Source organism: Aulonocara sp. 'chitande type north' Nkhata Bay, linkage group LG17, assembly GCF_057382095.1.
Source record: "Aulonocara sp. 'chitande type north' Nkhata Bay isolate Kocher_YH1m ecotype deep benthic linkage group LG17, A_spYH_male_GT1.1, whole genome shotgun sequence".
In the NCBI taxonomy this organism is placed as follows: domain Eukaryota; kingdom Metazoa; phylum Chordata; class Actinopteri; order Cichliformes; family Cichlidae; genus Aulonocara; species Aulonocara sp. 'chitande type north' Nkhata Bay.
Window position 1 is genome coordinate 38,773,118 of NC_141360.1, and position 17,139 is coordinate 38,790,256.

At 43.2% G+C, this 17,139-nt stretch overlaps 1 protein-coding gene across 1 annotated transcript; it reads right to left on the bottom strand.

The window, feature by feature from the left end:
* Positions 1-1,000: 1,000 nt before the first annotated feature.
* On the bottom strand, positions 1,001-15,585 carry LOC147310563 (sodium-coupled monocarboxylate transporter 1-like). The gene is made up of 17 exons (XM_086269101.1): positions 15,251-15,585; positions 14,769-14,888; positions 14,578-14,643; positions 14,416-14,467; positions 14,256-14,323; positions 13,321-13,359; positions 12,772-12,887; positions 12,475-12,615; positions 12,022-12,151; positions 11,840-11,928; positions 11,604-11,713; positions 11,405-11,472; positions 7,970-8,056; positions 2,143-2,357; positions 1,654-1,751; positions 1,433-1,521; positions 1,001-1,350 (listed from the first exon to the last, which is right to left on the bottom strand). The coding sequence occupies exons 1-17, from the start codon at positions 15,473-15,475 to the stop codon at positions 1,246-1,248; spliced, it is 1,818 nt and encodes a 605-aa protein (XP_086125227.1). The 5' UTR covers positions 15,476-15,585; the 3' UTR covers positions 1,001-1,245.
* Between the last annotated feature and the right edge of the window lie 1,554 nt (positions 15,586-17,139).

A 17,139-nucleotide genomic window follows, 5' to 3' on the forward strand; every position in this document is an offset into this window, starting at 1 on the left:
CGTCTTGTGGTTTGTTCAGATTCCACTTTGTGAGCCTGAACCATGCTGCCATGTTCATTTTTATGAAAAAGAGAGCCTGAGGAGTAGCTCTTGGATTTCTTTTCTTCTTTAAGGTCATTGCTGATGTTCCTCCTCCTTAGCATTGTGTAAAACACATACCTCACTGCTCCAGACCTGTAAGCTTCTGCTTTTATAGAGGTGGTCACACTTGCTGATAATCAGTTAATCAAATGCTTTTAATTAGGAGCACACAGCTGCTACACACCCTGCTAATTCCTACAGATTTAGTATGGGTGTATTTAATTTTTTCGCACATTGAATCTGCATTGTGGATTAGTTTTTGTCAGATATAAAATGATGCAGTATGTGCATCAGATGTCGTTCATCTGATGTTGCATTTTATTAATTTTAAGATACATTAAGCACTAGATTATTTTTTGCTGCTCTAATATGTAAAACCATACCATTAAAGAGGGTGTAATTTCTTTTCACCATTACTGTAGCTTTCAGAGTTTCTTGACATTTGGGTTAATAAACCAAAGCTAAAAAAGCTTTGTGACTCATAATAAATAGCATCAAAACTACCTTGAATGTATTCATTGCCTGTTTGTGTGGATTGTATCCTGTGGATGTTTCATTAAAGTCTACGTTTCCCTCCTGGTCAGAGAAATTCAAACATTCCAGAAAGAGAGGAACACTTATGTTTGAACTATTCCGACTATTCCTTCCACAGCATGTCTTTCATCCTGTCTTCCTTCTTTCACTCCATCGCAGCAGATGGCCCCGCCCCTCCCTGAGCCTGGTTCTGCTGGAGGTTTCTTCCTGTTAAAATGGAGTTTTTCCTTCCCTCTGTCGCCAAAGCGCTTGCACAGGGGTCATATGATTGTTGGGTTTTTCTCTGTATGTATTATTGTAGGGTCTACCTTACAATATAAAGTGCCTTGAAGCTTTTGTTGTGATTTGGCACTGTATAAATAAAACTGAATTGAATTGAAATGTTTATCATGTGGCTTTTTATTAATAATGTGTTAATCTAAACAATAGAAACATGCAATCATCATGTACACAAGTAGATATTTGAAAGTGCTTTCTACTTTTTACTGAGTCACTGGAAAAATAAAAACATTATTGTCTCGCTGACAACTCAGTTCCTTTGGTCTCATTTCTTATGAAGTCAGATGAGTACAATCCTGGATTTGAGCTTTACAGCAGCTTTGTTGTGAAATTCTTCAGCTGTATCGGTCATTAAAAAGATGAGACACGGGTATTGTTGTCAAATTTCCCTACTGCAGGTTTATTGATTCCATCCTCCTTGTTTGGCTGACCAACATTGTCTGTTCCTCCCATGACCTAAGGAAGGAAAAGTATAAGACAGAATTGAGCGCCTGTCATCAGTCGGTTGCTTTTGATACCTTTGCTCTTCAGCACGTACCCCATCTTTGACACGTTTGAACAGGTGATAAGAAAGAGTGTCTTCTTTCATTAGCATAAGTCTTGGGTCCACCGTCTCCCTCAATCCCCCTGAAATGATGAGTGGAAGAACAAAACCAAAACGTCCTTATGAAACAATAAGAAAATGAGATCACAGATCCATTCCCAAGTACAGGTAATTAATGGCAAAATCTTTATTTATTTTATTTCATTTTTTTGTACCTGTCAAGAGACTGATGATTATTCCAACAATAACAGATGTTAAACCTCCAATGACACAGAAGTAAAGGTAGGATGGAGAGTGCCACTGAACCGCATGTCTGGTGGTGAGAGATTAGTAGATATCTTGTTAACAAATGTCTTATTAATGTAATTACACCATATTATGAAAGTATTCTGAAGGCTACAAAGGAATTTGTGAAGACAGTTTGCAAATGAAAAATATATTCAACAAGACTACAGTGCCACTGCGAGCTTGGCTAAAAACCAGCAGTAGGATACTTGGCACATTTATGCTTTCCACCAGGTTTATTATCATTATTATTATTATTATTATTATTAATGACCTCACAACACTGCCTTTTACTCACTTTTTTAAAATCATATGGCTTTTTTTACTTTACTATACTTTCGTTTATTATAGGAAAGCTCGGTCATCCCATCTCACCAGGCAATATTTCATTCATTCAAGACAGACCAGACCACACTTACATGTCATCAGTATTCTGTCCTGGGGTTGTGGTAAAAAGACTTGGTTCTGTTGGCAGTGGGGTAGTCCAATTGAAACTGCTACCAGTAGTAAAGTTACAACCCTCAGTGCTCAGAAAGAGAGGTCGGGTCATCTCAGGAGGAGAAGGGGATATCATCCCTATAATGCTCACAGAGACAGCTGCAGCCAATCCTGTCACGAGACCACATAGACCTCCCTGTGGACAAATATCAGAATCTTTATTGCCATTGTGCTTTTGAACAACAAAAACTGCATGTAAACCCATTCAGTACAAGTGGAAGGGGGCACTGTTAAGAGAAACAAGTATAGATGTACAATAAATTTTAAACAAAGAAAAAAAATAGTATGTACAAGTCTGTCTGTGAAGGTTCTCAGTCATCCAGGTCATCATAGTCAAAGGAGCTTGCAAAGAAAAGCGTCTGGACTTCTTTAAGTTGCTTAAAGACGTTTCACCTCTCATCCGAGAAGCTTCTTCAGTTCTAAGGTCAAATGGTGGGGAGTCCCAGATTTAAACCTAGTGGGAGTATCCCCCCGCAGAGGGACAAAAGGACCCCCTGATGATCCTCTAATCGCCTGAGCCAAGGTGTGAAACTGGGTGTGGGTCCCAATCAGCCAGAGTTTTGGATGAGCTCGTTGCACCGGCTACATAGGGGATGACAATGTTGTTGCGTCTGTCCTTCTTATCAGAATCTTATCGGTGTATCAGAAAAACTCAGGAGAGTTTTCTCCAAGCATGACATCCCGGTGCATTTCAGACCCAGCAACACGCTCAGACAAAAACTGGTTCACCCGAAAGACAAAACCCCAAAACACAGACTTAACAATGTGGTGTATGCGGTACAGTGCAGCGAGGAATGCCCAGACCTCTACATTGGAGAGACCAAACAGCCACTTCACAAGCGCATGGCACAACATAGAAGAGCCACCTCCACAGGACAAGACTCAGCAGTCCAAATCAAATCAAATCAAATCACTTTTATTGTCACATCACATGTGCAGGTACATTGGTACAGAACATGTGAGTGAAATTCTTGTGTGCGAGCTTCACAAGCAACAGAGTTGTGCAAAATACAATAACGTAAACAAGCAAAATACAAGAATGGCTAAATCTGAAACTAATAAATATATGTACAATATATAATAGTATATGCATTTCTGGATGTGTATACTAAATGTTTTTCTACATGTGTGTGTGTGTGTATACACATATTTTACAAATTAAATAGAGTAAACAATAAAATAAAATATATAAAAACATACAGAGTTGAGACATGTGCAAAACAGTGGCATTACTGTACAGTATGGAGTGCATAATGTTGAAGTTCCAGTAGTGAAGCTGAGGTGTCTATGACGTGTTCAGCAGTCTGATGGCCTGATGGAAGAAGTTGTCTCTCAGTCTGCTGGTTCGGGACCGGATGCTGCAGAACCTCCTTCCTGAGGGAAGCAGTCTGAACAGTTTATGGCTGGGGTGACTGGAGTCCTTGATGATCCTCCCCGCTTTCCTCAGGCAGCGCTTCCTGTAGATGTCTTGGAGGGAGGGAAGCTCACCTTCAATTATCCGTTCAAAGCACCGCACTACTCTCTGGAGAGCTTTGCAGTTGTAGGCGGTGCTGTTGCCATACCAGGTGGTGATGCATCCAGTGAGGATGCTCTCAATGGCACAGTGATAGAAGGTCCTGAGGATGCGGGGGTTCATGCCAAATCTTTTCAGTCTCCTGAGAAAGAAGAGGCGCTGCTGCGCCTTCTTCACTGTTTTGTTTATGTGTACTAAACACGTAAGATCCTCAGCCGGATGTACTCCAAGGAACCGGAAGCTGCTCACTCTCTCCACAGCAGCGCCGTTGATGGTGATGGGTTTGTGTACTTCTCTGCACCTCCGGAAGTCCACTATCAACTCCTTTGTCTTTGCGACGTTGAGTGTGAGATGGTTGTCTTGACACCAGTGGGTCAGGGCGCTGACCTCCTCCCTGTAGGCCGTCTCATCACCATTGGTGATAAGACCCACCACTGTAGTGTCGTCCGCAAACTTCACAATGATGTTGGAGTTGTTAGTGGCTGTGCAGTCGTAGGTGTAGAGTGAGTACAGGAGAGGGCTCAGTACACACCCCTGTGGAGCACCAGTGTTCAGTGTGATGGGGGATGAGGTGATGCTGCCCAGTCTGACCACTTGGCGTCTGTCAGACAGGAAGTTAAGGATCCAGCTGCAGAGGGAGCATCCCAGTCCTAGATCCTGCAGTTTCCTGTCCAGCTTCGAGGGAACGATGGTATTGAATGCTGAGCTGTAATCTACAAACAGCATCCTCACATATGTGTCTCTCTTCTCCAGGTGTGACAGGGCAGTGTGTAGTGTCAGGGCTATGGCATCATCAGTGGACCTGTTGTGGCGGTATGCAAACTGTAGAGGGTCCAGTGAGTCGGGTAGTGCAGAGCAGATGAAGTCCCTGACCAGCTTCTCGAACCATTTGCTTACGATGGGGGTCAGGGCTAAAGGTCGCCAGTCGTTCAATGAGGAGATGGTGGAGGATTTGGGTACAGGGACGATGGTGGCCATTTTGAAGCAGGCTGGGACTACAGACAGAGAGAGGGAAAGGTTGAAGATGTGCGTGAACACTCCAGCCAGCTGAGCCGCGCATGACCTGAGGACGCGGCCGGGAATCCCGTCCGGACCAGTAGCTTTGCGTGCGTTCACCTTCCTGAAGCACTTCCGCACATCCTCCTCAGACACAGTGTGCGCACTGACGTCATCCGTGGTGCACACACTGTCCGGTCTCATGGTGTTTGCTGTGTCGAATCTAGCGTAGAATACGTTTAGATCCTCACACAGAGAGGCCGTGGTCTGCGGTGTGCTGGTTTTCCCTCTAAAGTCTGCGATCGTGTTTAGTCCCTGCCACATACTCCGAGGGTTGTCAAACTGTTGCTCCACCCTGTCCCTGTACTCACGTTTGGCTGCTTTGATCGTCTTCTGGAGTTGGTAATGTGCGTGTTTGTGGTCCGATGTGTTCGCGGAGGCAAAGGCGGTGCTCCGTGCCGCCAGTGCCGCGCGAACATCTCCGTTAATCCAGGGTTTTTGATTTGGGAAGGATTTAACTGTTCTGGATGGGACGACATCTTCCACGCATTTCCTGATAAATCCGCAGACTGAGTCTGTGTACTCATCAATGTCCCTAGCAGCCACGTGAAACATTTCCCAGTCCGCGTGATCAAAACAGTCCCGCAGCGTAGACTCCGATTGGTCCGTCCAACAGTGCACCGCCCTCCGGGTTGGAGCTTCCTGTTTCAGCTTCTGCCTGTAGGCGGGCAGGAGCAGGATGGAGCGGTGATCTGATTGGCCGAATGGGGCGCGGGGGAGGGCTTTATACGCATCCCGGAAAGAGGTGTAGCAGTGGTCAAGTAGCCGGTCTCCACGAGTGTTGAAATGGATGTGTTGGTGGAGTTTTGGTGAGACTTTCTTCAGGTTTCCCTTATTAAAGTCTCCGGCTGTGATAAACGCTGCCTCTGGGTGTGCGGTTTCCTCGCTGCTGATCGCGCTGTACAGTTTCCTGAGTGCTCGGTCAGTGTCGGCTTGTGGGGGAATGTAAACGGCCGTAATAATCACTGCTGTAAATTCCCTCGGTAGCCAGAATGGCCGGCACTTAATCATCAGGTACTCCAGGTCCGGTGAGCAGAAGGATTTGACCGGGTGCACGTTCGCATAATCACACCAGCTGTTGTTGATCATGAAACATACACCACCGCCTCTGCTTTTCCCAGTAAGATCCTGTGACCTGTCCGCGCGGTGCACAGAGAACCCCAGTAGTTGTATTGCGGAGTCCGGTACCTTGTCCGATAGCCAGGTTTCTGTGAGGCAGATCACACAGCAGTCCCGCATCTCTCGCTGGAATGAGATCCGTGCCCGAAGCTCGCACAGCTTGTTCTCCAGAGACTGCACATTAGCCAGTAATAAACTGGGTAACGGTGGTCTGTTAGTGCGCCGTCTCAGTCGAACCAGAACGCCAGATCTTCTCCCTCTGCGTCGGCGTTTGTGGCCTCCAGGGACAGAGAACAAAGGCGTCTCAGGTGAGATGAATGGGGGGTCTGCAAACGGAGCGTCCGTGTTGCAAAACTTGAACTCCGGAAAGTTATAAGAAAGACCGTCTTTTATGTCCATCTGCATCTTAAGGATAAAGGTCACTCTTTTGAGGATGCCAATGTTCACATTTTGGACAGAGAGGACAGATGGTTTGAAAGAGGAGTGAAAGAAGCCATCTATGTCCACTGTGAGCGACCATCTTTGAACAGAGGCGGGGGTTTACGACACCAATTGTCTGCCATCTATAATCAAGTTTTGAGATCCCTTCCCAGACGCCTTAAAGCCCACTCACATCCTGGGCCATCTGACCTCAGGAATTCGCATGATAAGGTGGGGCCAGGTTTCACAATGAACACACCCGAAACTCTGGCTGATTGGGACCCACACCCAGTTTCACACCTTGGCTCAGGCAATTAGAGGATCATCAGGGGGTCCTTTTGTCCCTCTGCGGGGGGATACTCCCACTAGGTTTAAATCTGGGACTCCCCACCATTTGACCTTAGAACTGAAGAAGCTTCTCGGATGAGAGGTGAAACGTCTTCAAGCAACTTAAAGAAGTCCAGACGCTTTTCTTTGCAAGCTCCTTAGACTATGTACAAGTCTGTATACAAGAATGTACAAGTGAGAATACGGTTGCCACACAGTGCTTCAGTCCTCAGAATATTGCACAGTTCCTTCGAAATATTGCACAATTAAAAGACGAACAAGAATATTACACAGTTAAAAAGAAAAAAAATATTGCACAGTTGAAGGTTGTGTTTTTGCAGTGGCTTATCTCCCAAGTGTATTTATAAATGCAACAGCCCTGGCGTATGTGCTGTTTCTGTCTGTTTGTTTTGGCCTTAATTGTCCAGTACCGCCTTCCTGAGGGTAACAGCTGGAACAGGTGATGTGCGGGGTGGGATGTGTCCTTCTGGATGCTGTAGGCTTTCCTGTGGCAGCAGGACCTGTACACCTCCTCCAGGGAAGAGTACAGCTCTTGATCACAGCTGATGATCCTCTGTGCTGTGTTGATGACCCTCTGGAGTGATGCTTACTCCGAAGCAGTACTGCTGGCAAACCACACTGGGATGCAGTGTGTCAGTGTACTTTCAATGGAGCACCTGTAGAAGGACACTAGCAGCTCCTTGGCTAAGGCGTTGTTCTTCAGGACGCTCAGGAAGTGGAGTCGCTGCTGTGCCTTCTTGATCATAGCTGTGGTGTTTGTTTTCCAGGACAGGTCACCACCCAGGTGCAGGCCCAGGAGTCAGAGACCCTCTCCAAACAGTCCCCATTAATGTGTATGGGCTGGGGGTCAGATTTGTTCCTTCTGAGGTCAACTACTATTTCTTTGGGGTTTTTTTGGTATTGACGACCAGATTGTTTCAGCTGCACCTTGATGACATATTTTCGACTTCATCCCTGTATGCAGACTCATCTCCCGTCGTGATGAGCCCAATCACAGTTGTGTCATCAGCAAACTTGTTAAAATTAATATTTACAGCATACGAATGTTGGATGGGTGGGTGGGGGGTGTAGTCGTGAGTGTATAGAGCGTACAGCAGGGGACTCAGCACACATCCCTTAGTTTGGTCATTATTATTTTTATCCTACTGTTAACATTTTTTTTTAAAACATTAAGCATTTAATAAAGTGTTTTTTAATACTGTTAATAAGAAAAATGCTCCCGTACTATGTTATACGATGATAAATTGATGTTAGGTTGATTTAGGAAAATACCAAAATGAGAATGGACTTACTTTGGAGTTGACAAATGGACAGAGGACACCCAAACTGAACAGACCGAGTAAAGGACCCCCAGTGACCCCCCAAATGATGGACACTGCCTGTTTGAAGAGACCTGCAGCTCAAAAAACACTTTACAAATGGTCGTATTTACTGAGGTGAAAAATGTACTTATTTACGTAATTAACATGCTTTCTAATAAACAACAACATTCCTGGATAGGGATGGGTACCAGTACCGGTTCTGACAAACGGTAGTAACCAGACCGAAAAGCAGCGCACATTTCGGTGTTTTCGTTTTTTTCCTGAGATGTCATACACTTTGGATTCTAGCCAATCATTTTACCTTTGCAAGCGTAGTAGGCGGGCCCAGGTACGTACTGTACGTTCTTTTAGAGCAGAGCTACAGATTAAAAATGCCCAAGGCGAAGCGGTCAAAAGTCTGGCTGTACTTGACAGCAAAAGATGCAAACTCAGCAGCCTGCAACAAGTGCTTTAAGCTGATACTGTGCAAGGGAGGTAACTCCTCGAATCTGATGAAACACCTGGCGACGTGTAGCATTTTGTTAAAAGCCGAGAAGTGCGCCGTATTTGATAGCTTGCTGCGAGACCTCACACCGAGCACATCTACTGCGGGTGTGGCCCCTGTTATCGGACCCGGAGTTAGCAACATCCCCCAAGAACCCGAAGAGGAGAGTCCTGGCCCCTAGCCCTGCCAGTGTAGCAGAAATGATGACGGATGATGATGGCAGCAGCCGTTCTTTTCTGCGTGAGTAGTTTAATGTTGTTCGTGTGTAATTTACGTTGAGTAGGCTAACCACGTTATTAATTTAATGCACGTAAGGTGAACTAGCAAACACCGTCGTTGTTAGGTATTTTAGTACCATGGTAGCATTTACTGGATATTGTTTTATAGTGACATTATGCAGGAAAACTCTGTCATTCAATAAGGCCCCTTTGTTTCAGTGTTTTTCTCTTTGACCCAAGAATTGATGTGTGAGAATCACAGGCTGGTACAAGGTTGAAATACCACAGAGATCACTCCCTCAGCTACATTAGTTTCTTAATCTTTTAGACGCCTGTTGAAGGCCAGATGGTTTGTTTCAGATTTCACTAATGTAAGAACTCTTCGTTTTGTGCCTTGAAAATATGTCGCTGAGATAATCACAATTGTAGCTGAACTAATAAACTACACAAAGGATGCTTCTTCACCCAAGGGCAGGAAGACGCTCCCTTATCTTGGTCTGTACTGGTTTAAACTGATAACCTGCTGTCTCATGAATTTTACCCTCTATATAAACTGTTGTACTTGTGAATAAAGTTGAGTCAATTTGGGAAGACAATCTAAAGCAGTCTCTGTTTTCTTGTTCTCCCAAGCTGCTCCCGAGCTCGTACTAACACGCTGAATGGCATGCTTGAATATTACTTGAGAATATATTTGACTGTGTTACAGACTAAGGGACATTCTCTGCTGATAGGTGAAGGTACATTCTCTGCTGATAGACGTCCACGCCTCGAAGGAAGTCGATCCACGGATTAGGCCCTGGAAACCGTTTCCTTCAGTCGTAGTTTCATGCGGCTGTCTTCTTGTTTGATGGCAGATACTCCCTTCACCCTGGCCAAAAAGGCTAAAATGACCAAAGAAAAAGAGGGAAACAGCTAAACATGAGAGGTTTTTGGACAAAGTCTGTGTTTATTCCATTGTTTAAGCACTGCTTCCAGCCAAGAGTGATACCATTGTTACGACCCGGCTCAAAAGCCGCAACATAAAAAAGGAGATGAATACCAGAGTATGGGTGAGAAGAGGTTTTATCTTAAAATGGAATAGCAGGTTGGCTAAAAGACAAGGCACAGACAAGTGAGCTCCCTGCAGCTTGCCTCAGGTATGCTTTTATCCACACCTGACTGGGTGTGGCCGATTAGGGGCTGCAGAGGGACGTAACACCTCCCTTAAAAGGGTCCCTCTAGGACCCCTAAAGAAATTAAAAGTCCCTCTGAAGCCTTGAACCCTCAAAAATAAGTTGGCATATTTAAGCATGGATGGGCATGAGGATTTGAAGTAACATGTGACCAACACAAAGGAGCACAACAGTCAAACCCAAAATGATTACCTGATCTGCTACAACACAAAACCACAACTAAGTGATCTGTTGTCTCCACCACACAAACAGTCACATACAAGTGGCCCTATACCACAACAAGTTACTTTAATCCAAAAAGTTCAGTAAATCAAGCACACTAGTGACCAACCACAAAATGGAGAGCTACGGCCACACAATGATCACATCAAGGGTGGCTCAGCACCCCACAGTGTTATTGCCATCACCTGGCCAACAACACTCACAAGTGATCCAACAAAATAGCCATATTCCCCACAACACTAACGGTCACAACACAAAACACTCACCTCACAAAGATCTCATTAGCATCCATCAACACTGACATATGCACACACATGGTGTACACACAATGCCAACCTAAAAACAGCCTACCTGCCTCAGCTACAGACCATAATCATGAATGGTCTCAAACCTCCTACCAAGTTTGGTGCCACTGATTTACTATGTGCAACTCCCAGCCTAAAACACTAAAAACAACAAAACACTAACTTTACCTATCCTAGTCTTCAGTGGTGTACCAGGCTCGAGGCAACTTTAAACACGAACTCAAGAGCAGGCAGCAGACCAGAGATATAGTCTCCTACCAAACTCTGAAGCGTACCCTCACCCAAAATAGCCACCAAACACAACAAATTAAAACAAGCAAAACAACAAACAAGTGCTTCGCTGAAAGGGCAGCACAGACACCCAGCTGAAACACACTCACTAAAGGGACGTTACTCAATCACAGTGAACACCTTCACTCACCCACTTAAAAGCAATACAAAAAACTGATATGCAATCTCCACTAAAATGTCCAAATATCCCGGACGAGCCGCCACTTATGTTACGACCCAGCTCAAAAGCCGCAACATAAAAACGGAGATGAATAACAGAGTGTTAGTGTGAAGAGGCTTTAGCTTAAAATGGCTTAGCAGGTTGGCTCAAATGGCTTGTACCACCAAGGCAAAGACTAGTGAGCTCCCTGGACACTTGCCTCAGGTATGCTTTTATCCACACCTGACTAGGTGTGGCCAATTAGCACCATCTGAACACACTGAGCAGATTAGAGGCTGCAGAGGGACGTAACACCATATATGCCCTATAGCTGCAGAAAAGGCTAACATTGTTACCTTTTTACAAAAAAACCAGCTAAACATAAGAGGTTTTTGGACAAAGTGTGTGTTCTCCATTCTTTAAGCACCGGTTCGAGCACCGTTTAAGCACCAGCACCGTTTCAAAAGTACCGGTTTGGTACTGGTATCGGATAAAACCTAAATGATACCCATTCCTATTCCTGGATGTGTTTGCCTGAACACATTGACAGCTCTGCATTAACAGATCCCTCTACCTGCATCATATGTCCCATGAGTGATGCCAGTCCAGCCATGGCAACGCAGACAATTCCAAAAAACAAACCTGCAAAAACATCACATCACAAAATGACATTTTTATTGACTAACAGCCGCATCCACGTAGCAGTGCTCAGTTTAATCTAATATAACATGCAGTCTGTGTTATAAACAAACAACAGGAAACCCGTTATTTACTCAGCCCTTTGGAGATCAAGAGAAGCTTTTTCTCAGATAGTTTAATGCGTGGTTTGATCAGGTCCTCCATGGTCACTGCAGCCATTGCGTTGATTGAAGTAGAAACTGTGCTGAACATGAAGAAATGAACCATGTTTACTCTGGACTAATGGACATAACGGACACTTCAAATGTGGCACAGCTTTAAATGTTACATGCAACATGAATAAAAATATATCAAATTATGTTGTATGAACCTCAGAGAGGCACTATATACTGCAGCAAAAAATAGTCCTGGAAGCCCTTGGTGATCTGCCAAGATATCCATCACCAAATAAGGCAACAGCTGTAAAGGGAAAAAAAGATTTTTATTTTAAGATCATAAAATAACTTGAATAAAAACAAACATCCTGTGGTTTCTTTGTTTATGTGTATGTACCTGATCAGGTGATGAAACTTGTCCAGCTTTCCATGGGTCACAGTTCTTATAGAACGAATAAAGACACAGCCCTGAAATCACTGACGATGTCAGGGTGCAAGCTAGGCCTAACACGTTGATGAAGAGAGCTCTGAAAAAACACAACACGAAAAAGTGACGTATGCAAACAAAAATCAGTGTAGCATAGCAAACGAGATTATATTTCTTATCACTGTATGCTGATGATGTCATCATTTATCATAGCTATCTTTTCCGAGTTTATGATAAGAACGTGTCATTTGCCAGCAAACCCCACCAATGTAGTGTCTTTGGCTGAATCAGAATTTACATAGATGTGGAAATAGACGTGTCATATATCGTTGTTTATTGGTGTTTTTTTTATTATTATTATTTTAATTATTAGTTTTGCAAGCTAAACAGGAAGGAAGGAATACATTCCTTTGAATCACTCACAATCTGGCATGTTTAATGCTCTTGCAGGAGTTGTATCTCTGAACTTGAGGTTGGTAGGTCCCATAAATTGAGCTCCAAGTAAAGGCCCCTCCGATGACAAGTGTCCAAAAAGTGTGTCTTCTCAGAGGGTTTATGTCAAAGCTGGGATTACACAATGAGAGGATGATTTTAGTATAACACACACACACACACGCACACGCACACACACACACACACGCACAACACACACACACACACACACACACACACACACACACACACACACACACACACACACACACACACACATATACTCACTCCACAAAGTTAATTCTTCCTCCTTCTTGGGCATCTGACAAGATAGTGGAGATTCCTCCTTTTAAGATCACACTTTTGATTATAACAGACATGTAGCCTGCAAACATTATTCCAATCTGGAAGAAAAATCAGAGATTTGTTTGGTTGGCAGATCTGTATTCTGTAACTATGTTGACAGATTTTGGTCCCAGTTATCAAATTCTTGCTAATTTACATGAATACTGCAAAGAATCAAGACATGACTCAAACGTGGTTGTGGTGTCGATAAAATTAGACTGAAACCTGATTGCAATTTAATTCAGTTTTACTTACATAGCAATGGAATATATTTATATGGTTCCAAATCATAACAAAAGGACATTATATTGTAAGATAAAGACCCTACAATCCAGAGAAAACGCCAGCAATCAAATGGCAGTGTGAACCAAAAAAACTCCCTTTTAACAGGAAGAAACGTCAACATCAAGGAGGGGCAGCCATCTACCACAACTATTTGGAGGGCATGTTGTATTGTGTATTTTTTTCAATTTATTTGATCCAGAACCCTACCTGAACAACATCTGTCCACACCACAGCTTTCAGGCCACCCTGTAACAAACGCCACAAAACAAGAAAAATTTCTGTCAAAAAGGTTAGGAAGCTGTATTTATGAACAGAATGCATAACGTGGAAATATGTGACCGTATTCTGTAGTAGAACATTTTCAGAAAGCACAAGTGATGGGAATAACGGCGTTACAAGTAACGACGTTACTTTTTTCAGTAATGAGTAATCGAACTAATTACTATTCCTTTTGTTACAACGCCGTTACCGTTACTAACAAGAAAATGCGGTCTGTTACTATTTTTCAACAAACAGACGGCTGAAGCTGTCTTCAGCTTACCGCATCTTATAGAAGTTGCACGGAAGCAGCTGTAATTTGGCACAACACCTGTAGCTAAGGGGCAAAACAATCGCATGAGTGCTGCTGTTTGACTGAGGAAGAATAAAGTGGTCGTGGTAAGCCAATTACATGACCACTTTAAGATGCCAAAGCAACAAGGTGATATATACCAGTTTTTAAATTGTGGTGATAGGCCACGTAAAACCAGAGTCATGATAAACAAGATATACGTGGCGTTTTTTTCCTCAATAGCTTCGTCATGTTAACTGTCTAAGGGCAGCGCAGCGAGACCTCTCTGCTTATGACCATGCAACACATTATGCAATGACGGTTCCAACTTTTGACCCTTAATGATTGCATGTGAAAGCATCAAATTTAAAAAATCAGAGGTGATGTTACATGAGAGATATTTTGTTTTAAAGGGTAAATGGGAAGGGGACCTCATGAATTTTAGGAAAATGTAAATATTCTCATTTAATCTCTGCTGAATGTGAAAGTGGGGGTCTCTTAAGGTTCCTGGCTTAGTGATGCTCGATGAGGTTCGACTGACAATGTGATGCACTGCAGTGTGTGTGTCGTATGTAATAAATGTTTTACTAACCAGTGCACAATACAAAGTACAAACAGTGGCTGTCGAAATAATCCCACCCCACAGGTTCATACCAGTCACTGCAAAAAGAAGGGAAATTCATTAACAGGGGAAACACTCTTGTTCAAGATCCCTTCACGAACTTAACTGCTGTGAACTGGAGCTGACATACCTTGGTTCAAAGCCAGAGCTGGAGCATAAATTACAAGTCCAGTGTAGAGCAACTGTGGCAAAGAGTTAGAAAGTCACAGCAACAACATGTCTCTGCTGATACCAACGTAGTTTTATGTGCAGAAGTCAAAGCACTACAAAGATTGAACCACTGGCTTCTTACTACGTTAAAAAAGAAGATCAGCATTCCCAGGAGACGAGTGGCTCTGCTGAAACGCAGCTCCAGATACTTGGCAGAGACCAGACAGAGAAAAGACGCATATTGATACTGATACATGAAACTTCTAGTTCCCCTCACTCCCTACAAATCAGAGGCAAAACTAGTAATAATGTTGTAAACAAAACCACAGTTACCTCATATGTGCTGTTGATGGCCAGTCTGTAGAAAACTGGGAGAAAGACCTCGGATGTGTACACCACTGCTATTACATAGGAAATACTTAAATAGCCAAATATGGCTCCGTAGCGATACACCTACAGACAGGTTGAAAAACATTTATGGAAACACAAAATAGCAAAACAGCTGGTTGGCTGGTGAAACTTTGCCGGAGATCATTTGAAACGCTGATGCTGCTGATACTGAACGAGCTTTGGAGCAACATATGAACAGTGCTGAACTCTGGTGAGTAACACGAAAACTTTAAATTCGTTATTTGATTTGTTTGAAATTGAAAGCGGTGCACTCAAAGTAATGCTCGGTTAGCTGACTCCAGCCGTCTTCTAATGCACAGAAATCACAGTTTTACGCATTTTATAAAATTCTAATTTAAGCTCTGAATAAATGTTTGTGCGCTGAGGAAGCTGAGTGCAGATCCAGGACAGTCCCGACACGTTACCTCGGCTGGGTTGGAGAGCACAGTGACGGATGACATGTAGCTGGCAGTGAGGGACATGGAGACAGCCAGGGCATTGAGTTTTCGGCCCCCAGTTAAAAAGTCCCTGGAGGTTCCTTGTTTCCTGCTTCTCCAGGCGTAATAAAAACCAACAGCAGCAGACAGGAGCAGAACGACAGCAAACACCACATAGTCTGCTGCCACGAGCAAGTGAGCATCCCCGGACATTTTATCAGTCGGAGCAAAACTGAAATAAAGCTAAAGCGTTTATCAGGCAGTGCTTTGTAGATCACTGGGAAGGCGGTGTCATCACCTCCAGGTAGTCTATTGAACTGTAAGATAAATTATTCCAGACGGTGCGCGCACGCGTCCTTTCAGGTTAACTTGACACTCAAAGTTAATGAATAAAGTTTAGAAGTTAGAGTTTGAACCCAAACACATAAAACGTGGGTAACAATAGTACTTTGTGCCACCACCAGAAAACTATCAGAAAACTGGATGCATGTGGCTGGTGGATGTCAGACAGGGACGTGCTCTTTGTCCTGAGATTTGGTTCATTTCTGCAAATTACACTGTGTTTGCATTTGGAACACCATGTGTATTTGTTCTGGGCTCTCTTAATAATCGGTTATTGCATTTAAGACACTGTTATGGCATCCTAAGCACTTGTTTAACCATTGTGCTTCTCCATTAAAAGTAATCCTATAGACTAAAGGTGCCAAACATAGGGCCCGTGGGCCAAAAGACTGCCCCACTGGATATCTTTAGAGCTTAAACTTAGGACTTTTGACTGTATTTTCATAAGTTTCACAGTTTTTCCTGATAAAGATGTTCACCATGACCATTCATATTATACACCAAAGTAAGGGATAAATAATTCAATGACAGAAACCTTCCTCTTTTTGTTTGTTTCTCATTCTCAATGGAAATTTTTCATTAGTATTTTTCATTTGTTGTATTGTCATAATGGGTCCACAGTAATAACAATAAATTGTAAGTGGCTGATAAGAGTTTCATAAACTGCCTCTTCTGTTTAGTGATTAGTCGCTTCCCTGGTGTTGTACCTTTTCACATGTGAAGCGATTGTTTTAGTTTCTCACTGTGCAGGGTATAATGCTGGATGCTCGTACGAATAACAATAAAGTTCACTCTAACATTTCATTTGATGGATTTTATGAATCCCACCTTTCCCTTCCCATCTATGTTCTGATTGTTTAGGGTTTAATAACCCCAGCAGGTGCTAAGAATAATTTAGTCACTTTTTATTTTTACAGTGATCCAATGACAGCGGGAATGGGTTCCAGTCCAACCGTGACCTGGAGTGTATATGTGGAAGAAATGGATGGACTATGAGTCAAATTCATTTTAAATGAGCAAGTCACTTGTTAACTTAGGGAGATGTTTCCCAATTGACTCAACGTTTAAGTTGGCTCAATGTTTTTGAATGCATCTTCAATCTGTGTGCAGCTGTCCTGTCATGGTTATCTGATCATATATATGTAATGAAATCAAAGGAAGAGGAAAAAGTGGCAGAGTTGGCAAATGGACACAGGATACCCAACACAAACAGACCAAACAGTTCTATAACTTCCACTGACCCCACCCATGATGGTTCTTGCCTGTGAGAGACATCTGAAGTGAAACCTTAAATGCTTTATATACACATGCACATGTTTAAAAAGTTCAAGTGTTTGGTAGGCCACATTTAAGATTCATGCATTTTCATGTTGTGACTTGTATCAACAGATTCTCACTACCTGAGCAAGTAGTCCCATAAGTGATGCCAGGCCAGCCATAGAAACACACAACCCTCCGATACCGCAACCTGCAACAACATCGTGTAACAACTGACATTTTAATCATGAAGATTTATTAACTAATTCAGCTTTAGC